The 25,707-nt window shown below is 50.1% G+C and overlaps 2 protein-coding genes across 8 annotated transcripts in view; one reads left to right on the top strand and one right to left on the bottom strand.

Moving 5' to 3' along the window:
* SLC8A3 (solute carrier family 8 member A3) overlaps window positions 1-5,064 on the top strand; it is a 151,139-nt gene extending 146,075 nt beyond the window's left edge. For 2 of the 4 annotated variants that reach the window (XM_049706212.1, XM_049706213.1), the window contains one exon: window positions 1,193-5,064. In XM_049706212.1, coding sequence (XP_049562169.1) covers window positions 1,193-1,569 — 377 coding nt within the window. In that variant the 3' untranslated portion in view covers window positions 1,570-5,064. The remainder of the gene's footprint in view (window positions 1-1,192) is intronic. The other 2 variants (XM_004262177.3, XM_033422235.2) reach the window with 1 other exon arrangement.
* An 11,967-nt stretch (window positions 5,065-17,031) lies between these two features.
* Window positions 17,032-25,707, bottom strand: part of SMOC1 (SPARC related modular calcium binding 1) — a 156,945-nt gene continuing 148,269 nt past the window's right edge. For 2 of the 4 annotated variants that reach the window (XM_033422261.2, XM_012535016.3), the window contains exons 11-12: window positions 24,157-24,401; window positions 17,032-18,942 (exon numbers count right to left, since the gene is read on the bottom strand). In XM_033422261.2, the coding sequence (XP_033278152.1) occupies window positions 18,926-18,942; window positions 24,157-24,401 (262 nt within the window). In that variant the 3' untranslated portion in view covers window positions 17,032-18,925. The remainder of the gene's footprint in view (window positions 18,943-24,156; window positions 24,402-25,707) is intronic. The other 2 variants (XM_033422270.2, XM_004262173.4) reach the window with 1 other exon arrangement.

Raw genomic sequence — 25,707 nt, 5'->3', positions numbered from 1 at the left:
ACTGAGCCTGATACAGTCTTGTGCTGGTTGCTGGGACAATAATGGGAAACAAGACAGACATGCTTCCCTCTCCATGTGGAGTTTATAAATCTCCACGTGCGATTTATTTCTGTGCTCCAGGGCCTCGAGGGACTGGAGCTGTCAGAGGGGATGGAGCAGATGTGGGTAAAAGGAACAGATGTGGGAAGAAATTGCAGAGAATCAGAGGTTAAAAAAAAATTTTAAAGCAAGGTCATAGGCAAGAAAAGGCAAGAGGTTTTCTCTGGGAGAAAATTGGCAACAAGGAGGCAAGCCAGGATAAGCCGGGCAAGGGAGCGTTTGGGGCACATCCAAGTCCTTGCAATGCGTCCAGAGAACAGCTGGCAGCATGAGGGGCTTGAAGGTTATCCTGTGGGCCACTCAGCTGGTGTGTGGCTTTGGCTGAAGCTCCTTGGATGTAGGGTGACGCTATGGAAAGGGCTCTTAACATGAGGGTTTTCAGGTCAAATCTCCTGATAACTTACCTTGAGTAGATTCCTTGAACTTTATTTTTCCTAACTTGTCAGATAAAAGGGTGGCTGGCAGTCCTTCCAGTGCTTACAGTTCATGCTGACATCTAAAGGGATGTCAAAGAGCCTGCAAGGCCCTGTGCTCTGTATATTAACTGTGAAGGCAGAGCCCTGTCTTCCTTGAGTCCACAGCTGCCCTTGTATCTCCCCATCATGGTTCCCCAGCATGTCCTCTGTCCCCATAAATCCAGCACCTAGCGCAATGCTAAGCCCATGGGCTCACTCACAGTCTGTTACGTAAGTAAATGCCCCGTGTGACAGGTGCAGTCAGGCACTTAACTGTAAGAAGCTTCCCTGGATGTCAAGGTTCCCTGGGGAGATATTATAGGAAAGCAAACTCCCCTTACTGCAAAAGTAGTCAAAGGAGAACAATAAACCCATTCAGTAAATACCAGGACCAGAAAAAAAAAACCTTGGGAATCTTTCAGACGCAGGCAGATGAGGAACGGGTAGCCCAGAGAAGTAAGGTGACCCATCCAAGGCCTCACAGCTTATTAATGGCAGAGCTGGGGGTAGCCCCCAGCCCCCCACCTGTCATTCCCAGGCTCGGCCTGATGGCCCCAGCTGCCTTCCTGGACACCCTCAAAGGCAGGCCCTCCGCGCCTCAGCCTCCCACCAGCTCTTGTCTGTCTGCCTCTTTTCAGATACGTTTGCCAGCAAAGCAGCCGCCGTCCAGGACGTGTACGCGGATGCCTCCATTGGCAATGTCACGGGCAGCAACGCCGTCAACGTCTTCCTGGGCATCGGCCTGGCCTGGTCCGTGGCCGCCATCTACTGGGCCCTGCAGGGACAGGAGTTCCACGTGTCCGCGGGCACGCTGGCCTTCTCTGTCACCCTCTTCACCATCTTCGCGTTTGTGTGCGTCAGCGTGCTCCTGTACCGCCGGCGGCCCCACCTGGGCGGGGAGCTGGGCGGCCCTCGTGGCTGCAAGCTGGCCACGACTTCGCTGTTTGTGAGCCTGTGGCTTCTCTACATACTCTTCGCCACGCTGGAGGCCTACTGCTACATCAAGGGGTTCTGAGCCGCAGCAGCCCTGGAGAGGCAGCGTCAGGACCCGAGCCCCAGGAACTTCCCCCGCCTAGGCCCTGGCAGTGAACTGAAAGGGCAGAGTCTTAAGCAATCCAACAGAACGGAGGAGACACCCATTTTACAAAGTATTTAATTCAATACAAACCAACAATGGCGACAAATCCAACTCCAGCCCATCTTCCCGCGATGTCCCTGACCCATCACATAGTCAGACCCTTTTGCCACCTTCGATACCACCTTCTTCTGATTATTCCTTTGCTTCTGCTTTCCTCGGGGGCAGGGCTTCTCCTGTCTGTCCAATCTGATACATCACCATTCTCTCACTCCACTGGCGAGGCTCGAAAGTGAGTCCTATCCACGTGGCTGGCTTGGGGTTCCCTTTTCATTGCCGTCATTATCGTGGTGGCTTTCATTTTCCCATCAGGCTTCGCTCATCATTTGTTTGTTCATCTTGTCTTTTCTCTCTGAGGTTAGTGACAACGGTGCTGTGAAGGAACGCAGGGTCTGAGCCGATGGGTAGAAGCACGAACTTTCAGACACACCCTTTCCCACTCGCACTGGGTAACAGCCGTCTCTTGCTCCATCGAGGTCCTTTTCCCCCTCTCCTTTTATTCTCTTCATTCTTGAATGGACTGGTGGCATTTGGGTGGCAGTAAGTTTGCACACCCAGGCAGCGCGCTGAAGAACTGGGGCTGTGGCTGGAGCACAGCTTTCTATCAAGCTTCTGTCGAAATCCAGTTTAAAACAAGAAGTCATTTTTCTCTTCCCTGCCCGAGCCTTTCCAATTCTGTCTCGTTGTGTCAATGTCTATATGTTTACCCTTCTGCAGGAAGACCCACCAAACGGGAGATAGGGGACAAAAATAGGAATGGGATGTGACGACATAGGGCAGCTAGGGGAACAGAAGGGCTATATGCCTTCTAGAACATCTTTGGCTTCATATCTGAGGCAGGAGAGATGCGATGTCCACCTAGTGAGATCTTTAAGGGAAAAGATTATATGTAAAATGTCAGTGCTTCTGAGAAATGTCAGCTTTACCACACCCTCACTTCCTAATGCACCAGACTAAGAGCTCTGACTGTGTCTCTTGATTTAATGCAAAAACTTAGAGTTTTATAAGAAAATGAGGGCCTCCTTCCACCTCTCCTGGACTCTCTGGTCACATTTGAAAGTATTTTCACAAGACAGGAACTGGAATTCCTCATCTCTCCCACCTTCCTGCTTGTTTTTAAACCTCTTGAAGCTCTTTTTCCAGGCTGTGGGCTATTTCTTGCCCCAGTAGGAGGAACCTAAGCTGCCGTAACCCCATGGAGCCTGGGTTTATAGAGAGATTGGCGTGCCCTACAGACCTTTTCCCAACAAATTTTGAAAGGACCTGGCTTTAAAACACAAACACACACGCACACATTTACACACGTGCGTGCACACACACACAAATAACCACACATATGAAATCACCAAAAGACTGCCCACAGACCTTTAGGCTTTCTGCATTGACATAAATACATTTTTTAAGGGAAAAGAAGAAATTAAAAAACACCTGTTTAATTTTAAACACATTTTTTAAGAAAAAATAGCTGAAAAAGAAACAGTGTTCATGTCATAAGCTATGTTGACAGTTGCCAGTGGAAATGTTGGGTTGGTTTAAAAAAAAAAAATAAAAGCTATACTTATATCTCTCTAAAGACAGCTTGCTTCTCCCCATGTTGCCTCAGGAAAAGGTCTAGGGGGTCACCTTGGGTTCCTTCTGGAGCTGAAGGGGTTGAGGTGAAAGTGTCTTCTCCTGTTTGTGTCTCCTATTTGTGTCCGTCAGGTCCTCAGATGCCAATGTGCCAGACCCAGGATTTTTAAAGCAAAAAATGCTTCAGGACAATGCGACCTGTCAAAGTCTGGACTTTAAGACGCTGGAGGACGTAAGAGGTGGAGCTGTGATGATTAAAGGGGAAAGAGCGTTTTGTATTAGAAAGGCCTGGTAGGGCAAGATTCCAGCTGGACAAACAGCGCCCTGTATTAATTCCCAATAGGCACATTCATTCATTCATTTATTCATGACTCTTTCAGCAAATGTGTTTTGAGCACCCTGTGTGCCTTGAGCTACATTTTGGTGCTACCGTGAAGAGTAAGACAGAGTTCCTGACCTCAAGAAACTCACAGTCCAGAGAGGCCGGTAGAACTTCTTTTAACCAAGGCTCTTTTGGTTACAAGAAGAAGAAACCCATTAAGCTAGTTCAAGAAATGAAGGGGGCGGGGGCGATACTGCGGAACCCAAGGCAGGAGCACGGCAGGCCACGGGGGCCTGAAAGCCCTCAGGAAGCAAGGCCACGTTCCACCTCCCCGAAACCGCAAGGTGTCCCCCATCTTTCCTCCTTCTGCCTGTCAGGCCTGTCCACGTCCTCCCCCTCCCAACGTGCTCTTGCTTTGTTTGTCTTGCACGTGGCCGGCACTGCCACCAGCCCTGACACTCTGCCATGACCTCACAGCTCTGTTCCCCACAACGAACTAGAGCGTCCCTTTTTAAATCTGAGTGCGGGTTCAATGGAGAAAATGTGGCCAATTTTCCATCCCCAAAGGGCCAGTCCCCAAAGGCAGAACCCTTGTAGAAGGCCGTGTCAAAGGGGTTGGGGTGCCGCGGCCTGATTACTTTGTGTCTTGTGTCCACTCCTGGTCCGAACAACTCAGGTAAGGAGAGGAGGGTGGCGACCACGTTGTACGTACTGTCACCCTTTCCGAAAGCTAAGTGACGGGAAGAAGGCTATGAAGCACGTGAGCCATCAAGGTGTGAAGAAAAATTACGGTTCTGTGCCATGAGTGGTCAAAGAATGGCATAGACAGGGCATCACAGGGACATGACAGAAAGAAACACTGACTCAGCCTGCAAGAATTGAAGAAGGCTTCACAGAGAATGGGACAGTTAGGTAGGATCTTGAAGGGAGAATAAGTAGTGATTTAACTTGTTGAGGGGGCTTGGTGGTGAAGAACATTCGAGAACAAACAGCATGCTCGAAGGCACAGGGGCGAATCAGGGGCTGGTGGGGTCATGGGTTAACAAGAGTTGTCACGGCTAGAGGATAGCGTCCCAAAGGACACAAAACAACACCAAAAAAGCAGTCCCGGAGAAGGACTTGGCTGGAAGAGTCAATTTTTTGCCAGCCACACAGTTGATCATGAAAAACGCCCTTCAGCCGATGAAACGGTAGACACAGAATCAAGAAATCGATTCCGCCCCATCTTTCCCCTTTTGTGGGTCATTTCTGGGTTATCCAGATGTTAGGCTTTGTCAAGAGAGAAGCTGGGATGAACCACAGAGAATGAGGAAGAGGAATCTGAGGACCCGGTACTAGTCGAGATGCCACCCCTGACTCGTTCTGTGGACTTGAGCCAGGCCACCTCCTCTCAGCTTCCTGAACTACAAATAAGGTTTTAATAGATGGCCTCTGAAGCCCATTACTTCTACCTTTAACACTGAGATTCTAGAATATATATACAAGAGCAGGGTGTGTGTGTGTGTGTGTGTGTGTGTGTGTGTGTGTGTGTGTAATCAAACTGCCCGTCAACCTCATCAGACGGAACACAGCAGATGTCCATTTGCAATCCATTGGCTCCACGGCCTGTCTATTAGTGTGAAAAAGACACGGCCAGCCGTGGTGCACATGTCATTTTCAGCATTTTTTTCCTGGCATAGCTGCAGCGTTCCCATCCCCTCGACTCACTTATTACTTAGAGCAATGTTAGCTGCTATAATAAAGAAACCCCAGTATGTCAGGGCTGAGCAAAATGAAAAGTGCATTTCTCACTCGCGTAATAATCCAGTGAGAATGGTCCCAGTCAGCAGGTGGCTTTCTTCTACACGAGGCAGCAGGCTTGTCAGTGTTTTAAAACAAACATTTTGTGTAAAATTCTGGATTTGGGCTTCTCTGGCCACACTGCGTGGGCTTTCCCTCATGGCAACACTCCAATGGAGCTGATCAGTGGTCACCCCATGTAGACAGGCTTTATGTTCTCGATTCACCAAAGTCCCTACCCAGCCTGCCACTTTCATTCACAGGACCTCCTGGTCCCTGGAGCCATTTATGCATGTGACACCTGCTATGGGGTCAAGGTCTGGGTTTTGCATTTTGGCCTTCCACGTGTTGGTGCTAACCTCCAGTATTCTGTGAGGTTTGAATCCCAGTTATACCACTTTTACCGTTCGTGGGATTTTTAAACAAGTACTTTAACCTCCCTTAGCCTCAGTTTCTCCAATCCAGACATACGGCTGTTGCAAAGGTTAAATGAACGATTTTTCAAAGCAGTTATCATAGTGCCCTATACCTAGCATGTACTCTGGAAATATTCCTTTCATCTCACATTAATGGTTTGTGGTAAAATCCCTTACAGCTGGTGCTATCAGGGTCTGACATGTTCCAGGGGACTGTCAGTGTTCGGGGTGGGGTGGTGGTGATGGATGGCCTCAGGCCACTTCATCCAACATACCGTCCCTCTATATGTTGGTCCAGGCAGGCTCCACGGAAGTGGAGAGAAGCTCTCCATGGTCTTGCTTCTGTAGCAGGAGCAGGTCTCTAGCTCCTCAGACTGCATGGGGCACAGAGGTTAAGATTTAGAGGGATGGCCAAGGGGCACCAAGACCCCCAGGTCAAGCAAGCCCCTTGGAACATTGGAGAAGTGGGGCAGATACGTCTGGCATCAAAGAAAGAGTGACAAAGAAAGGGACAACAGCCCATATAGAGTCTTTCATGCTAATAGTAAAGTGGGTCACGGTGGACAGAAATACCTGAGGGCTTGCAGAAGGAGGTGAAGCCTTGGGAGAAGCCACGTAGTCTGGCCAAGGTTATCCTGCAAGTGAGTGGCAGAGCAGGACTTAACTACATAGGTCCACCAGATTTCAAAGTCACTGCTTATTAACTGAATATGCACCTGTTGGGTGTGTAAGACCAGCATTGTTTACTTTCATAGTGTTGAAGAAGAGAGTTAGGAGCATAAATAGGATGACTTGTCTTGGTTTCTCCAGGACTTTCCTGGGTTTAGTACTGGAATTCACATATTTTAGGAAACCCCTCAGTCCTGGGAAATAGGGATGGTTGGTTACCAAAAAATATCACAACTGTCTTACAGAGTAAGACTTAGTACAGAATTGCTACTACTAGTAAATGGTAGTCGCTGCACACACACCTTCTACTATGTCATGCTGTCATCTTTTCCCAAACATTCCATGTCCCATTACTCTCAGCTAGCACTTCAGCTGGATGAAGTGGTGTGAATACCTGGTGTGAAAACTCAAAACTTCATCCCACAGAATTTGAATTCTTGGTGTATTGCTCCAGTTTTTCATTGATCAGTACCCTCAGGAAATGGAGTATGAAAAGGCACCCCCAATGAATCCCGAGGTTCCAAACATAGTCCTTCTTACTCTCATTGTGTAGCAGCCCAGTTCCCCCCTAAGTAACTGGGATAATCACCCAACCCAGCTCAGTGATCTCTTCTGCCTGTTAGCTTCTTGGCATAAATAATCCGAAATGGCTAGAGAGTATGTTCAGCTTCTAAATCATCAGAACCATAACTGTGTTCCCTGGTGGAGGCATTTCTCCGTTAGGCATTACGACCTCCAGACCTACTGAGCCCAAGGTTGTAGGGGCAAAAAGTAAAATTCTTCAAGAAGATTATTGGGCATAATGATGAGAGGGGTCACCCCACCTCTACTCCTTGATCCTCAGACCTATGCATCCTGTCTAGAAGAAGTCAGCACTGTATACTGGCCCCCAATTTAAAGCATACGCTGCATTCGGTGGGATAGCATCCCAACCTCACAAGGTATTATCTCCTAACTGGTGCTACAATTGAGCCTGCAAGAGGTCATTCCAATATTATGTCAAGACAGCCACATTTGAGTGATAAGAAATGTGCTAAGACCAGTGCCTCTGATGAAAGGCTGTGTTAAAAAGATATCATGGCAATAGATAAGGCACTCTGAGTCCGTGAAAGATGTTAGCAGAAACACTATGGCCAAATCCCTTAAGCTTGTTTTCTATGTCTGTGAGTCTATTTCTGTTTTGTAAATAAGTTCATTTGTATCATTTTTTAAGATTCCACATATAAGTGATAGCGTATGATATTTGTCTTTGTCTGACTTACTGCACTTAGTAGGATAATCTCTAGGTCCATCCACGTTGCTGCAAATGGCATTATTTCATTCTTTTTTATGGCTGAGTAATATTCCATTGTGTATACATACCACATCATCTCTACCCATTCATCTGTCAATGGATACTTAGGTTGCTTCCATGTCTTGGCTATTGTAAATAGTGCTGCTATGAACATAGGGGTTCGTGTGTCTTTTCAAATTATAGTTTTGTCCAGACATATGCCCAGGAGTGGGATCGCTGGATCATACGATAACTCTATCTTCAGTTTTTTAAGGAACCGCCATACTGTTCTCCATAGTGGCTGCACCAATTTAATTCCCACTAACAGGGTAGGAGGGTTCCCTTTTCTCCACACCCTCTCCAGCATTTATTATTCATAGACTTTTTGATGATGGCCATTCTGATCAATGTGAGGTAATACCTCATTGTAATTTTAAAATATCAAACAAGCAAAATCTTTTCACCAACTCAAGGATTTTCACTGACCACTCCCCAGTGACAAATTAAGAAAAGATGCTAAAATAGTGACTGCAATTTTCACTGTATTCCTCCTGAAAGCTCGGGGCATAGCTAGGGTATGATCAGGGTAGTTTAGGAGAATTCAGGAGGAAGCACCAAGAGTCAGACTGGGTGAGCCAAGTTTAGGACAAGACATAATTAGCTATACAAGGAAGACAGGTGAGGACACACATCCCGGGCAGTTTGGCAACGCTGTATGGAGAAGTGATGGAGAGAAGACGGTGGCTTATTTGTGGAGACCTGGGTTCAAGTTCTGCTGTCATATCACCAGCAGAGTGACCCTGGCTATGTCATCTAAGGTGCTGAAGTCTCATGTTTTTCAGTCCATTACATAATTAAGGTACTTTTACCTCCTCTAGAGTTTGGGGGATTAAAATATATAACTGATATAATTTATGCATCTCACTGCCTAGTAGATTTCTCATTATTTATGTTATTATTGATATCGTTGCCCCAGGAGAAGACATGAGAAGTGAAGGCACTGAACAGCGTGGGGCACGGAGTGGTGTAATGTACACGATTGAAGAGTGGACTGAATGTGAAAGCAGCAGGGCTTAACTGGACGTACACCAGTGTGTCGTGCCAGCATCACAACAATGAGATGTGCACAATTTTCAGGAGAGTGTGTATGGGAGGAGTGGTTGAAGATCACAACCAGATCAAGAAATTTAGCTTTGTGGGCTAAACTAAGGCAACTATATTCATCTCCAAATCTATTGTATTAGTCTGCTCAGGCTGCCATAACAAAATAACACAGACTGGGTGGCTTAAACAACAGAAATTTATTTTCTCACAGTTCTGGAAGTTAGAAGTCCATGATCAAGGTGCTGACAGGGTTGGTTTCTGGGGCGGTGTCTCTTCCTGACTTGCAGACGGTCACCTTCTCACTGTGTCTTCAAATGACCTTTTCTCTGGGCACAGAGAGAGATCTCCGGTATCTCTTCCTCTTCTTATGAGGACACCAGTCCTATTGGATCAGGGCCTCACCCTTATGACCTCTTCTAACCTTGATTACCTCCTTAAAGGGCCCATCTCCAAATATAGTCACATTGGAAGTTAGGGCTTCAACGTATGAATTAGTGGATGAGACACAATTCAGTATCCCCCCACTGAGGGACTTTGAGCAGGAGGGTAACATGATCTGATTTGCCTTTTCATTAGCTCAGTCTGAGCTGTCTGCATTGTGGAGGATGGTTGAGGTGGGGAGTGGATGGAGGGGAGACCAGAGACCATTTACAACTATCGACCACTGAAGGAAGCAGATGGAATGGTGGCAGTGGGGCGGGGGGGGGGGGGTTGGAAAGGAGGTCCCAGGGGAGAGAGAATTAAGAGGGGGAGTTCACAGGACACGGCAATGGACTGGATGGACAAGGAAGGGAGGACATTGTAGGGAGGAAGCAAGCAGGGCTCTGGGGTCCCAGGCTTGGGGGAGTGGCTGGCTGGTGTGCCTGGCACTGAGGAGAGGTGGGTGGAGATGGCGTGCCCAGTTTTAGTTATATTGAGTTTTCGGGGCTTGTGGGACACCCAAGTGGAAGTGTCCAGGAGCCTGGATTCAGCAGAGACCTGAGCTGAGTCTGGAACAATCTCTCTAGCAGATTTCCAGAGCAGTTGCCATTCTCCTGAGAGTCTATTCTGAAATTACTTAAAATAGCCACACGCTGCCCTGCAGCCCTCCTTAGTTACCAGTGTGAAAACCTCAAACACCAGCAACCCAGCAGAGACACCTCAGACAACTTCTAGTTTGTTTTTCCAGTTTGAGGTGTCTCATTCTTCCCAACCCATCTTCCTCCACCCCTCCCCCAGGCCTTTCATTCCTCTCACACGTCCCCTCCCCGACCATAGTTCCCCCCTCCCCCCCCCCCCCCCGAACTCAACCTATCTTGGCTCTTTTTTTTCTTTTTAACATCTTTATTGGAGTATAATTGCTTTACAATGGTGTGTTAGTTTCTGCTTTATAACAAAGTGAATCAGTTATACACATACATATGTTCCCATATCTCTTCCCTCTTGTGTCTCCCTCCCTCCCACCCTCCCTATCCCACCCCTCTAGGTGGTCACAAAGCACCGAGCTGATCTCCCTGTGCTATGCGGCTGCTTCCCACTAGCTATCTACCTTACGTTTGGTAGTGTACATATGTCCATGCCTCCCTCTCGCTTTGTCACAGCTTACCCTTCCCCCTCCCCATATCCTCAAGTCCATTCTCTAGTAGGTCTGTGTCTTTATTCCTGTCTTACCCCTAGGTTCTTCATGACATTTTTTTTCTTAAATTCCATATATATTTGTTAGTATACAGTATGTGTCTTTCTCTTTCTGACTTACTTCACTCTGTATGACAGACTCTAGGTCTAGCCACCTCATTACAAATAGCTCAATTTCATTTCTTTTTATGGCTGAGTAATATTCCATTGTATATATGTGCCACATCTTCTTTATCCATTCATCCAATTATGGACACTTAGGTTGTTTCCATCTCTGGGCTATTGTAAATAGAGCTGCAATGAACATTTTGGTACATGACTCTTTTTGAATTATGGTTTTCTCAGGGTATATGCCCAGTAGTGGGGTTGCTGGGTCATATGGTAGTTCTATTTTTAGTTTTTTAAGGAACCTCCATACTGTTCTGCATAGTGGCTGTACCAATTCACATTCCCACCAGCAGTGCAAGAGTGTTCCCTTTCCTCCACACCTTCTCCAGCATTTATTGTTTGTAGATTTTTTGATGATGGCCATTCTGACTGGTGTGAGATGATATCTCATTGTAGTTTTGATTTGCATTTCTCTGATGATTAATGATGTTGAGCATTCTTTCATGTGTTTGTTGGCAGTCTGTATATCTTCTTTGGAGAAATGTCTGTTTAGGTCTTCTGCCCATTTTTGGATTGGGTTGTTTGTTCTTTTGTTATTGAGCTGCATGAGCTGCTTATAAATTTTGGAGATTAATCCTTTGTCAGTTGCTTCATTTGCAAATATTTTCTCCCATTCTGAGGGTTGTCTTTTGGTCTTGTTTATGGTTTCCTTTGCTGTGCAAAAGCTTTGAAGTTTCATTAGGTCCCATTTGTTTATTTTTGTTTTTATTTCCATTTCTCTAGGAGGTGGGTCGAAAAGGATCTTGCTGTGATTTATGTCATAGAGTGTCCTGCCTATGTTTTCCTCTAAGAGTTTGATAGTGTCTGGCCTTACATTTAGGTCTCTAATCCATTTTGAGCTTATTTTTGTGTGTGGTGTTAGGGAGTGCTCTAATCTCATACTCTTACATGTAGCTGTCCAGTGTCCCCAGCACCACTTATTGAAGAGGCTGTTTATGAGCCTTGACCTTTCCCCACGGCTCTCTCAGCCGCTCCTGATTTCCTTCTTGCCTCTCTTCCCCCTCCCCCTGCACATCGCTTTACCTCTTGGTCTGTCTGCATTTTCTTTCCTCTCTAAAGCATACACATCTTCTCATAGTTTTTCTTCCTTTGCTGCCAATCACAGCCCCATAATGTGGATCCCCTTCAAGGAGGCTTTCTAACTCCTGTCCCACTCCCTAAAGGTGCATTTGTTTCATCTCCCCATTCTGCACCAGCCCCGCTTCACGCTCTGGACCCTCAGCGTGTCTTCCCATTTGGTGTGCTTCCTCATCCTCTGGAACGCACAAACCTCCTGTAGTGCAGGACCTGTTTAGCTGTGCACAGAAGAGCAAAGAGCCCAGACAGAAAGGATCTGTCTGTGAAAAGTGAAGGGAGTTACCTGAAGCCAAAGGTAGCCCAATGGCTGAACCAGGATGAAAAGCTGACCTTCTGACTCTAAGTCCAGGACCCTGGGAAATTTACAACAGCAGGTGCACTAGGGTCTACACAGACCCTGACATCTCACCTCAGCTGGGCTCCTGCTGCCTCCCAGGGGTCCTCCCTACCATCTCCCGCTGACTCCCCACTACCCTCCCTAAGGAGAATGCTGCAAAGCTTTCCCAAACCTCCTGCCTCAAGTCAGTAGACCTCCTCTGGTCACTGAGCTCTGCTGGGTCCTGGTCTCCACCAGGCCATTCCACACCCGGTCAAGGATTTTAAAGGGACCTAGGTTCAATGGGGTCAAATTAAATACTCTGGAGTCAGCTCTGCCCCGCATGGCTCGACCTGGGTCTCAAGGGTGACCCCTCAGAAATCAGAGATCGCGTCTTTAATGGGGAGGAGGGATGCTTAGAGAAGAGAGTTGCTAAACACTGGGCGGTGGAAAGGATGGGGGACTGAAAAACCTGGGGTTTCTGTTTGCAGCTACATAGCACATGTCTAAAAGTACTCCCCTTAAAAAGCTCCAACTCCTTCCTCTGGGCCAGTATCACAGGGGGTTAAAGGATAACAGAAATGGGCCGCTCATGGGAATTTAGGAGATGTATTTATACAGCACAGAGGTCTGTGGGAGGAGTGGAGGTGAGTGGGTCACCTGGAGTCTTACCTGGTCCTGGGGTCGACGCCCCGAGGGCAAAGTTGTCTAGGACGGCAGGCCCATTAGGGCTCTGAGATGGTGGGAGCCGGAAGGTCCCTGGGCCTGGAGTTGGAGCTACTGGGAGATTCTCTCTGGGATCATCTTCCCTTGAATCTATCACTAAACCCACCATAATAGGACTTTGAGGGGAGAACATTTTCTACTTTGCCGGAATTGGTGATAAGGACCCAAAGTGAAGAAAAAAGAGATGCACAGTATCCCATATCATAAAGAACAACAGCTAGGGCCTGATACCCTCCCCAAAGAGGGCATGATACTTGAAATAGCTTTGTAACTAACCACCCTTCCCCATCCCATTCTATAAAAGAAGGTTGGGGGGAGAGAGCGGAAGGAGAGAGACAAGAAACTCTGGGTGGCTTCCTCCCCTCCTTGAAGCTGAAAAATCGGGGAGGCTCTGAGAGAATTGTCCGTGGGGATTTAAGCTGGCTGCTGGCCTGACATCTCCTTTCCCAACTGGGCATCTGTGACGCAGCAGATTTGCTGATCAGTCCCCTCTACCTAGTGAAGCAGGGAGGGGAGAAGAGGGAGAGATACAGAGCCGAGAGAGGAGCCATTGAGGGTCGACCTGCACCCCATCAACTGGTACAGGAAGGATGTGTAAGTCTCCCACGGGTGAATGGACACCCCAGAAGGGAGCCAGGTGCGAGCCATAATTCAGGTACAAAACCCAAGGCAGGGTCCTCGGAGCAAAGTGGACACGGGGTATATTGCTGTAGGGAAGTGTGGAAAAGGTCAAGCCAGAGCTGGACTTCCCACATAAAGGCCCTGTGCAGCGGGGGGCCCTACCCAGACCCGGCGTGGGCTCCATACGAGGACCAGTATTTGAGCATCTGCTACAGAGAGGGCAAGTAGCGCTAACCTGAGAAGCTGCTACAATGAATGGAGAGGACCACAACTGTTGTCTGTTAGGAGGCCGCCACGGTGTTCCTTTCCCTCTTCCCTACCCCATCATCTCAGGAGAGCTGCATCAGGATAAAGTGGAGGACGCATTGTCTCAGAGCCTGACCAAAGTCCCACTGCTCTCTCTTCCAAGCCAGTTAACGACTGTGCCAGGGCAAGGAGGGGAGGACTATCTAAATCAAGCTGGAGATTGAAGCTTTGTCATTGGCTGGAACTGAGCTTGTAAATACCTGAAGTAACCAGGAAGTTATGGGAACTGCCCAAGTTGTCCTAAGGGATCCCCTACACGGAGGAAGGAGGCTATGCAGAGGAGCACAGTGAAAGCTGTGACTGCAGAGGGAAAGTTTCACATCTGTACCCCAGGGTACTGCTATTCCCCAACTGCTTTCACCCGGCGTTACTTGACGCCCCACCAAGTTCTCAAGCACTGGGGGCATGGCTAGTTACTCCAGGGCCTCAGTTACCTGAGACTTAGCTCCCAGGTGGGGTGGGGGGAGCTCACAGGAGGGAAGGTGCATTCACCCTCTGCTTTACCAACGACGGGGAGAACGGTAATTACCGTAAATGGGATAGATCTGTCAGAAATAATAGACGTAAAATGCACCATGTAAACTGTGAAAAGCAAGTCTTTTTATTCTTGGACAACGTAAAAATTGCAGCTTTTTTCAATATGGAAAACACAAAGATAATCTACATTGTGATAGTCACCAGAGCTGTTCACCAAATATTTCTAATTCTCCTTCTGGCCGCTCACCAACTGCCTTTGAGCTAGATGGGACCATGCGACTTGCTGTAGTCATTGAGATGTGAACAAAGTGACATCACTTCCAGATGGAAGCTTTAAGAACAAGGGTACAATTTAGCATGTCCCCCCGCCCCCTCCCGCTTTTTTTTTTTTTTTTTTTTTGCCTCCGAGAGCATGGAGAATGGAGCCGCCCTCAACCTGGGTCCCTGATGAAGAGCAGCGCCCCCTGCTGACGTATGATGGATATGTTCCAGGAGGGAGAAGAATAGCTTTGTGATTTAAGGGTGCGGGGGATGTATGTTACTGCATCTCATCCTGGTCTCTCCTGATTCTTATGGGTAATTCACCAATGTGCCCATCATCCAGTGAAAACACCACATCCAAGTATTCAGTGCCCCTCCGCCACCAAGCGTGTGGATGAGCAAGGTTGCCCTGGTTGGGTGTGTCACACACAGGATGGTGCACCATTAGCTGTAGTACAAAGCTTTGCTACGAAGACCCCAGGCAAGAGGACCTTCACAGAGCAGCTGAGGGAAGAAGGGAAGCAATGCAGACAGTGGGAGGGATGAGGCTACACCGATGAGGTGTTGGCTGGGGTGACATAGAAGAGTATAAGGGATGAGCCAGACCTGTGTCACACACCTAGCACAGGCATTCATTGGCAGGTATATAACCAAGGTCATGACCCTTCCCTGTATTAATTCAGGAAAGTCACAGAAAGGAGAGTCGTGATCCAGGCCATAGGAATGAGGGCTTGAGTTGGTGGTACTGCATGAAAAAGGTCAAGTTTCACCTGTCACCCCTTGTACAAGTAAAAAAAAAAAAAGTCAAATGCCACAGACCAGAAGATCAGGTTGCCAGGAAGCTCCTCAGCCTCCTTCGTGGGCACACCTGTGGCCCTGTGGGTCATTCAGGAACTTCGGAGTAAATGGCCGGATGAGCAGGCTGGCTCTCTCTCTGGGTTTTTTCTACAAGGGCTCTGGTGCTGCCAGCTTCCCATCCCACCCAGATCCCCTGGGGAACCAGGGGTGAGTACCAGCCTGGAAGCCCCTCCTCTCATGGCATCTGAGGGGCCCTGGCAAGATGCCTGGCCCCAGCAGCAGTCACCTCTTTTTTTTTTTTTTTCTTTCTTTCTGGTCGTGCTGTACGGCATTTGGGATCTTAGTTCCCTGACCAGGGGTCAAACCTGCGCCTCCTGCATTGGAACTGCAGAGTCTTAACCACTGGACCGCCAGGGAAGTCCCAAGTCATCTCTTGACAACGTCCCCAGTCTTCCCCTCCCCACAGAGGCCAAGCATGCCTCAGGAGACTTTTGGTGAAGGAAGAAACAGGATGGACCTACCGTTCACTTCTCCTTGACCGCTGCTGGGAATGGCCCTCCTGTCTCTGGAGAAAGCAGAGGAAGGCTGAGCGGGGCTGCAGGCTGGCTCTGCCCCCTTCCCACATCAGCCTGGATCTCTCTGCAGAGGCTAGGTCAACCCCAAGTCTCCCAATGAGGTGCTGCATGGGCAAATACCTCCCTTATTTCTCTTCCCCAAATCCCTGAAGCCCATGAGAGACCTCTACAAATTAGTGGTTTTTAATAAGACTCTAAACTATGCAGAGAAAAAAGTGTACTCACAGCTGAATGCAGCCACCCAGGGTTAAGGAGGGAGAAGGCTGTTGTTCTAGCCCCTCCAGGAAGGCATCTGGGCAGTGGGCAGAGCTCCAGGCCTGGAGAGGAAGATCTTAGGGTGACACCCAGCTCTGCCTTTCCCAGCTGGGTGTAACCCAGCAAGTCACCGAGCTCCCAAGTCTGCGTCCACACCTGTGAAATGGGATTGATGACGCCAGTAGCACTGGGCTGGGGTGAGTATTAAGTATTTCAGGGCCCGTGGACAGAGCAGCTCAGTGTCAGCACTAGAGAAGGGGGACCTATATGACCCCATTCAAAGGCTGACATCCTTTCCCGGGAAAAAGCTGAAGGAGGCTAGGGGAGAATTTCTCAGGGGCGTTATCTTCTGTTCACCTGCAAAGGACAAGGGAACAGAGGTGACAAAAAGAGACTGGTGAGGAAGCCACATCCGGGGACAGCTGCGTGTGGGCAGGGGTGGGATACAAAGGGAAAAGACGCCCCATAACACCAGACACAATCTAGAGCCTCATCTCTGCTGCGATGTCCACGCTGAAGGCCTCCAGCAATGCCAGGCAGGCCAGCAGCCTCGACCTGAATACGTGACCTGAACATGCGTCCCACAAAAGTGGGGCACGGACGGTGTGACCCTCATTGGGGGCCTGCTCCCTGTCTACGGCTGCTTTCCAGCCTGGGGTCTTGTGATAGGATGATGGCCACAACGCCCACTCCCACCAGCCTGAAGCCACAGAATGGGCTACCCCCAGCCCTGCCCCAAAAGCACCACCACCAACATCCCCTACCTTCCTTGTGAGGGCAAGAGGGAGAATTACAAAGAGGGCACCAACACTGCAGGTGAGGGCCCAGGGCATCGACGTCCTAACCGCAAAGTGTGCGCCACCTATCGGCCACTTTGGGGTTCCTTTCCCATCTAGCACCTCAGACTTCCCAAGGTCAGAGTGGAGGGCACCCGGGCCACAGAAAACAACTAGCCTTTTAAGGAAATGAAACCTTTCCATCAGAGGAAGCCACCCAAAGAAAGAGGCAACAGCCACCAAGATTGACTCATTTTTATTTTTTATAAAACAAGCTACAAATAGTCTCCCTCCCTCCTCACAAAGGAAAACCACAGAACACAGCCTCCACATATGTGTGAGAGAGAAGATGCCCAGGGGAGAGTCTGATGTTCTACAAGGAGGTGCTTCCTCCTGGCCAGAGTAGGGGACTGGGGTCTCCTGGAAAGTCCATCCGGTTCCAGCACGCTGAGCTTTCTGGTCCAAACTAATGGGCTAGGGCTCCCCTTCCACCTTACCGTGCTGGGATGGGGCCTCCAGTCACCCTAACACAACCTCTGGGACTTTCACCCAGACAGCCAGAACCTTCTCCAGTCAGAGGATGGGATACCGGGATGGGGTACGAGATGCAGGAGATGTGGCCAGATTTCCAAAAGCAATCCATAGGGGCACCAGTCCTGGGCTACTACCCAGCCTCCCTCACTGCTGCCACGCCTGCTCATGGAAGGGGTGCTAAGTGCCACGTGTTGCTCTTTGATGACTGTCAGATAGGCATGGTCACCCGGGCAGAAGAAGCTGGCATCTGACCCGAAGGCTGCCCAGCACATTGGATTCCACACTGGAATCACAGTAAAATGTCTGTGGAAAGCTAGGCCTGGACTTCCCCATAGCTGGGTTATTATCTCTGCACTTCTAGGCGAGGGCAGAAGTGGGAGGCCCGAGATGAGCTCTGCTCTGGAATTGGCCTCAAGCCTGGAAGCCTTTAAGAGCATTTAAGGGAACAGGAAGAACCTCAGTACTGAGTTTTGGAAAAAAAAAGGCTGAGTTTCCAACAAGGTGACCAACACAACTCTTCCCTCAGGCTTATGATGACCAGAGGATGGCAAGGGGAGATAGAGGAGAGTGGAAGTAAAAGCCTAGTCTGACCTTGGCCCTGGGAGCCGTCTCGGGAAGCCTCATTCGTGGGTTTGCAGGAGGTGAGAAGCCTCCTGTGGGGACTGCACTCACCAGGGCAGGCCTTCTGTCCTCTTCCCTCCGCTGCTCAGATACGAAACAGCTACTAAATAAAAGGCCCCTCTGTGTGTCTTTTCCTTCTTTGGCTCCCTTCTCATGCTTTACGTGGAGGAGATGCTAAACATGGGTGGAAATGTTTCAACTGACCCTAACGCAAATCCTTGGAGGACAATTTGCTCAGTGGGCCACCAGGACACTGTGCACCCACGGGGTCAGGGCCACCTGGGGATCCGGATGGCAGGAACACATGGGCACGGGAGCCCTCCCTTCAGGGGCCCCTCACATTGTCCCACACCCAGCCTCCCTTGAGAGGGTCAACCGCCAAGTGACTTGCCAGCTCTGACAGACACAGCAAGAGGCGGTGCCCTCCTCCCACTAGAAAAGAACTAATGGAGTCTGCGCTCTAACCACAGGGGTTGTTCTCCAAGCAGAATCCAAGCGGGCTGGGGATGGAGTTCTGGGTTCCAGAAAGCTGGCCCGTGGGTCCAGAGCCCTCACAGCCCAGAGCAGGAACAGGGAGGGGAATAAACAGACAGCAGTGCCAATGGCTGTACAAAAGAACTATACAATTTACATATATATTTATATACAGTATATAAATCTCTTTCTTCTCAGTCCCAACAAGACCCTCACCCCCTCAGAACCCTAAACGTTGTCAGTAGCAGATCCAAAACCTTAACAATAAAAGAGAACAAACAGTCTTTCTTCCCTTTCCTTTTCCCACCGTGGTATTAGATATTGGTGTTTAAAAATGAAACCAAAAAGAAAACACACAAGTAAGAGTTATTAAAAGTGCAAACACGGTGGGCACCACTCATGTTACATGGGATGTGGCTGGGCTGTGGGCAGCGTCCAAGGTCAGGTGTCTGGTGATCCATCCTGCCTCCCTGGTCTCTCCACCTGCCCTTTGGTTTTCTGCTCCTTAGATGAGGCGTCCTACTGAGAAGGGAGGTATAAGTGAGAAGTTAGGGTTGGGTTTACGAGCAATCCAGCTACACATGTCCATTTCCTCACCGGAGCAGGCTTTTCTACCTGCTGTTAAACACGGGGCTGGGTGGGACACAGGTAACCTGGACTTGCAGACAAGCCCATGTTTCACCAGCCCATCTTTGCCACCACGAGGCATCACAGTGGCAACAAAATGAGGCTGCCATTCCAGAGAACTAGGTTTTGCCCAGTAAACACAGTTGGGGGGCGTGCACTCTGTACAAACCATCCTACTCCCAGATGCCAGCCTTTCAACCTGGGGCTGGGGCGGAAGTGGTAGGTGCTCGTTTATAGGTGGGAATGGTAGGATCCTTGTAGCACTAACTAATCTTTCTCTTGTGTCCTCAGCAAACAAATCGAACATGGGAGTGCAAGTAACTTGGCCAATCCCAACACTCCGCTGCACTACCGAAGCTGCATCAGGGGGCCCATAGAAAGGACCCCAGAAAGAAGGCAACTTACTGAATGGGTTTTTGCCTGATCATTTTCCCTGGGGGAAGATGCCAAAACAGGAACTTAGGATGCTTGAGTGGCCTTGACCCAGAGAACTGGTAGGGCTTCTTCTATACCTGGGCCCCTGGCCCCTCTAGTGCCCAGAATGAAGAGGGCACTTGGGGAAGAGCCAGAGATTGTGTGGCCAGGCTTCCTGTTCTACCCGGGTATACCCCTTGTTAGCCAACACCTTTAAACACAGTCCTTCTTCCCTAAGGCCAGGGCCCCCTCATTAGCGGAGAGGGGCTTTAGTGCTGATGGACATTTGCATAACCTTCTTGGGTCCTGGCTCTCCCAGTCGCAGAAGGTCAGGTGGAAGGAATCTTAGCCATCATCTGGTCCAGCCCCTTCACTTAACAAATCCAGAAACTGATGCTCAGAGCAGCTGAGGAGCTTATCGGAGGTCCAAGGCTTGTTCTGCGAACACCCACTCCATCCCATGGAGTGCTGATCGGTTTTGGAGGCTCTGCAGGGCCTAGGTCTCCTAAGGGAGGAGCGGGGAGCTGCAAGGCAGGCACACCAAGAGCTGGGCCAGCTCCACGTGGGCCCTGGAGGCTGTGTGATTTTGTGCACAGCCCTTAACCCCTCTGGGTCAGACTGTGGAGCAGGAATTAGGACCACAGCTGCGCTGCTTCTGCTGTGCCTCTCACAGGGAGGATCAACTGAATCCACGGAGAAAGGGCTTGGAGGAGTGTAACGTGCTGTGGGGATACACGCCCACCCTCAGCTCAACCGCCCCCAACTGACACTAACATTCCTTAAGACCTGAGAAAAAAGACAGAACACAGGGTGGGGTAGGGTGAGGGGTAGATACCGGTATATCCAATGTCACGGATGAGAAAACAAACTTGGAAAGATAGCGGGACAAGCCGAAGGCAGGCGGGTGGGAGGTGAGCCAGGTTGCCAGGCCCTGAATCCCATCTTTCATCTGCTCCAGCCAGCAGCTGCTTCTCTCAGGGCTGACAGGATCTACACGTACAGAGGACCTCAGATAGTCCCGCCCACCAGGCTGAGACTCAGGAGAGAAAACATACAGCCAGCGGTAACCAGCTCTCACCCTGAAGGCTTACCGCACTAATCCCTTCACCAAAATATCGCTTCATCCTCAGAGCAACTGTATATGGTTCTAATAAAACAATCAAATTATCCCCATTTTATGAGGATGAAACTGAGGCTTGGAGATGGCGTAGCTTTTACGTGGTGAAGCAAACTCAGACCTGTCTGCTTCCAGAATCATGCTCTTAACTACCAAGGAAGGCAGGGGAGAGAAAAGGTCCGAGCCCGGAGCAGGTCCATCCTTGGGCAATTCATCGGGAGAGCTGGCAACCTTTTTCAATGGAAGAACTCGGCTCCAGCCTGCCTGCTTCAAAGGGTGGTGACAGTAATCCTGATGATGGTGCTTTATATGCTGGGAAGGGCCAGTTTAGAAAGACCAGCCCTGAGAACACTGTGCAGAGAATTTAGCTCCCCAGTGAGGAATCCGGTTGGTAAAAATGCCTGTGTTCATGGGGCATTTCCCAAAAATTCAGTCCCTCACACCCAAAGCTACATTCACCCCCAAACTCTGTCCTCCCCACACCCGACTTCTGCCCCCAACTTGGTGTGCAAGCCCCTTTCAGCCCACCAGAGGGCGCTGCACAACACCAGATGACCAACATCTGCTCCATTCCCTACATACCATCTACCCAAGTGGCTTTCCTGCTGCTCCGCAGAGGAGAGGGACCCTGCGAAGCTGCCGGCAGCCTGGGGGTGCGTTACTCTACTACTCCTAATTTCTTTTGTGCATTCACCACTAACCACGTACTGAGCTAAGTCCTTCACAGGCACCAGCTTGTTAAACCACACCGACTCTGTGAGGCAGACGCTATCATCTCCATTTTGCAGATGAGGAAATTGAGGCTCAGAGAGTTTGGGTAGCTTGCTAAAGATTACAGAGCTAGGAAGTGTCAGGCCTGGATGCTTCCTTTGGGTTCTGTGCACGTGGTGCCCCACAAAGCGTCAGAGGACAGCCGGGAGGCCTCCTTGAGCTCGGTGGACCCGAGGTCACCACACTCAGCCTCCCCTTGGCCGCTGTGTGCTGCACGGACCTGAACTACCAGCACAGGAAGGGGGCTGAGGGCAGAGGGGCTACAGAGCTCTGTGATTCCAACCCCACTGAGCCCAGAAGTGCTCCTGGGTGGGCCTGGGGTCTATACTAACACTGGGTAGTCTCTTTCCAATACTGGCCCTCAGGCTGTGCTCTGAGAAATGGGCACAGATTCCAAATGCCAAAGCGTAATGTCACCATACAGGACAATCCCTCTCCTATCCCTTCATCATTTGACAAGGATCTAATGCACTGTTACTGGGCGCCATGCACTCTGCCTGAGGTTAGAAATTGAGAAGGCACACCCACAGCTACAGGGGAGCTGCAGGGGAGAATCAGGAACGTGAACTGCAAATGCAGTGTGATAAGGCTTCTGACAGCGGCAATAATCTTACGAAGGAGAATAGTAATATTGAACGTCCACGGAGTTCCTTCAATGTCTCAGGCACTATGACAACTGCTTTGACTCACTGTCCCAGTGAATCAGCACAACAGCCCTATGAGGTGGATATTATGATTATTTCCATCTTCCCGATGAAAACACTGAAACCCGGGATGGCTGAGTAGTTTGTACTTGGGTGAAAGAACTAGTCTGTGGCCGAGGCAGGGTCCTGGGCACTCAGAGTCGTGGGAACACAGAGAGGCATCCTCATCAGAGGGGTGCCCAGAGTGATGAGGTCACTCACCCAGGGCCACACGCCCCAGAACAAAGGCCAGAACCCAGTGATGGAGCGGGCAGGTCCCGAGACTGGGTACCTCATGGTAACTCAGCCACTTCTCCAGCTACCTTTTGGGTTTACACTGTCAAACAAGGGTTAGAACGAGGAAAAGCCCTCGTGTTTCCTCCAAGGCAATCTCAGCATTTCCCAAGCTTCCGTTTCAAATAAGTCAGCACCACCCGAATTGGTATCTTCAGCCCAGACCTTTCACTGGCACTACAGACCCTCTAATTCTTTGCGTGCATCCAACTTGACACATCCAAGCCATCCTCGTCACCTTCCCTGTCCCCCTGCACCCGCTCGGCTCTTCCTCCCACGTTGCCCAGCTCAGTGAATGGACCCACTGTCCAGTTGCCCAAACCAACCTTCATCCCTCTATGCATTCAGTCACCAGGGCCTGCAGGTCTACCTAGTCACCTCTACCCACTACTCTGCATCCCCTACGGGGTTTTTCATAACTCAGGCCTCCATCACCTCCTGCCTGGACAGCCACAGCCTCCTACTGGGGGCTCTGCCTTGCTTATCCCCAATCCATTTCCCACACTGCACCAGAATATTTTTTAAGCAAAACTGACGCTCTTGTTTCTCTGACTGAATCCCTTCAACGGCTTCCCCATTGTCCTTGTATAGCTGAAACTCTCTCACCTTGCCTCCTACCCCTTCCCCTCCCCTTCCATCTTCAAACACGCATCTCAGTCACACTGACCTCCTTCAGCTCCTCTAGAACTCTCCTCCCTCACCTCTGCAGCTTCACTCTTCATTTGCCTCAGCTCAGAACACCCTTCCCTCCCCTGATCTTTCTGCTTGGCCACCTCTTACTCATTGCTCAGGGATTGCTGTAGAGCAGGGGCAGAAAACTTATCTGTAAAGGACTAGCTGGTAAGTATTTTAGCTTTGGTGGTCATGTACAATATACAATAGTCTCGGTTGTATATGCTTCATTTTTGAAAATTACATCCCTTTAAAAATAGAAAAACCACTCAGCTCACAGGCTGTACACAAACAGGCCGTGGACTAGATTGGGCCCATGGGCCACAGTTGGCTGACCCCTGGTCTAGACATCACCTCCTTCCCAAAGTTTTCCAAGCCCGTCTGCCCCTGAGCTGATGGGGGTGCCCTACGTAGGTTCCTACAATACTCTGCACTTGCTCCACTGTGACAGAGATCATTAGGTGTCCACCAGAATTCACGCTCTCCTCCTCTTCTTGGGTTCCCAGCCTTCCTTACTGTGGGGTGTGGTCTAGTGACTGAGTTCAAGCCAGTGAAATAGGAGAGGTGATGTGTGTCACTTCCAGGACTGGCCCGTCAACCCCCCACCACAGGCACTGCTCCAGGCTTTACGCCATCTGGCTGGCTGGGAAGGGAGAAGACCCCCAGGGTGACCCTGGATGCCACGTAATAAAGATGGCAGAGTCGTTCTCAGCCTGAATCTCAGTGACTGCACACGAAGCAATCCCCACTCCTATTCCTTCCCCTGCATACACCATACACACACACACACCCCTAGGACCTGGAATCGTGGTGAACTACTATACGGGCAAGATGAACTAATACTCACTGTGCTGAGCTGAGCCATTACATGTGTGGCTCTACTTGTCACTGCAGCCTGGCCTCTCCTAATACACCCTCATAGCGCTTACCACAAGGTATGTAAGTACTTTAGTATGTCTCCTCCATAGACTGTGGAAGGATAGGGACCTTATCCATCCATTCCTCCACTATATCAGGCGTCTAGCGTGAAGCATAACACACTCCCAATAAGTAGCTGAATAAACATGCACCTGGGACCTCATCTACTGGGGGAGCCCTCGGCCCCCGGGCCCGGGCGGGGCAAGTCCTAGTGGGCCAGGAGCATAGGCGAGCACTCACCTTCTTTGCTGACACCCAGGCAGCCCTTCAGCTCGGCAAGTGAGATGACCTTGTCCTTGTTCAGGTCACAGTAGTCAGTGAAACGCCGGGCACATTTCTTGGGCTTGGCTTTCTTCTTCACGTAGCGCTTGAAGGGCTTCATTTCCCTCTTGTTAATGTCGTCGCTGCTGTTGCTGTCCAGCTGGCTGAAGTACCAGTGCACCACTCGCTCCTCCAGGGTGTGGCTGGGGTCTGGCTCTGAGAACCTGGGCCACGGGCAGACACCCCCATCCCCAAGCACACCGCTCAGGATCCTGCAGGAGCCACCAGCCCAGCCTCAGTTCCCTCCCACGTGCTCAGATGCCAGGGCTGCCGGCAGCCGGGCAGAAACGGCTTATCCGAGCCCAAGCCCTCCCAGCCCCCATGAGCCTGCAGCCGAATCAAGCCATCCTTTCCAACTTTGAGCCGCAAGACTGGACACTTCGTTCTTCGGGGTCCCCAGGTAGGTGAGCCCGCCACCCCCTCCGCCACAGCCAGCAACGTTCTCATACAAGACGGATGCTCCAGACATATCGGCTGGATATAATTCACCTGAGAAACCACAGGGATCCAAACTGTCCTTCTCCCAGCCTAGTGTTGCTGCCGCACAAGCTGCCCGTTACACATGAACTTGGCATCCAAATGAACATGACTATGGGAAAGGGTGCTCAGAGCCTGAACCACCCACCCAGTGCCAGTCCAGGTCCTGGGAGGGCTTCCAAAGCAGGAGGCAGAGCCCCTGGCTTCAAACTGCTGTCTTCGCGAAACAGAGCCAAAAAAGTGAAACCGAGCAGCAACAGGTCAGTGTGAAGTTCCCGTGGGCCGTCCCTACCAGGTATCGAGTGCGGTAAGAATTGAGGAAAGAAGGCAATTGAGATGGACGCAAACAGAGGTTCTACAGCTGGCAAGTCCAGACCTACTAAGGGTGAGTCTGTCCACATAGAGGTTTTAAGACAGGAGGCCCAGGGTGGACCCAGGAAGCCACATGTTAACTACAACCCCCAGGGGATTCTGCTAAGAAGCACTGGGCTACAGTAACCAAGAAAGCTTCCCGGTGTCGAGATGCACAGCGGTGACCGCATCTAACACAGCCCACGTATGTGTGGCGACCGTAACGTGACAGGAGCAATGCCTACACATGTAATGTACACAAGGCCCACCCATCAATTTCATTTACTCATGCCTCATCTCTTCCCAAAAAGGATTCAGGGTGCTAGCTGAAACTTTTGAAGCCAATGATGCGTCTCTTCTAGAGGGGGTGACTGGGGTCTCTGGCCAGGAGAACAGAGTCACACGAGTCCCATGGTTCCTGCTGCCGGGGCTTGGCACGGAGTGAATGTGGTCAAGGCCCTTTTGTTTAAAGCCCTGGGTAACTTTCCCTTGGTTGGGGGACTAAGGCTGAGGTTGGGAGGTCCACACGTTCAAATACTTAGTCTGCAGGGCACTGGGACAGACTACCTGACGACCATGGGTGAGAAGCATGGGCAGAGGGGCTCGCTGTCACACAGGGATCCTACACCAGGGATTCAGTGC

Source organism: Orcinus orca, chromosome 2 (genome assembly GCF_937001465.1).
Source record: "Orcinus orca chromosome 2, mOrcOrc1.1, whole genome shotgun sequence".
Taxonomy (NCBI): Eukaryota; Metazoa; Chordata; class Mammalia; order Artiodactyla; family Delphinidae; genus Orcinus; species Orcinus orca.
This window is presented reverse-complemented; position numbering and strand designations above follow the sequence as displayed.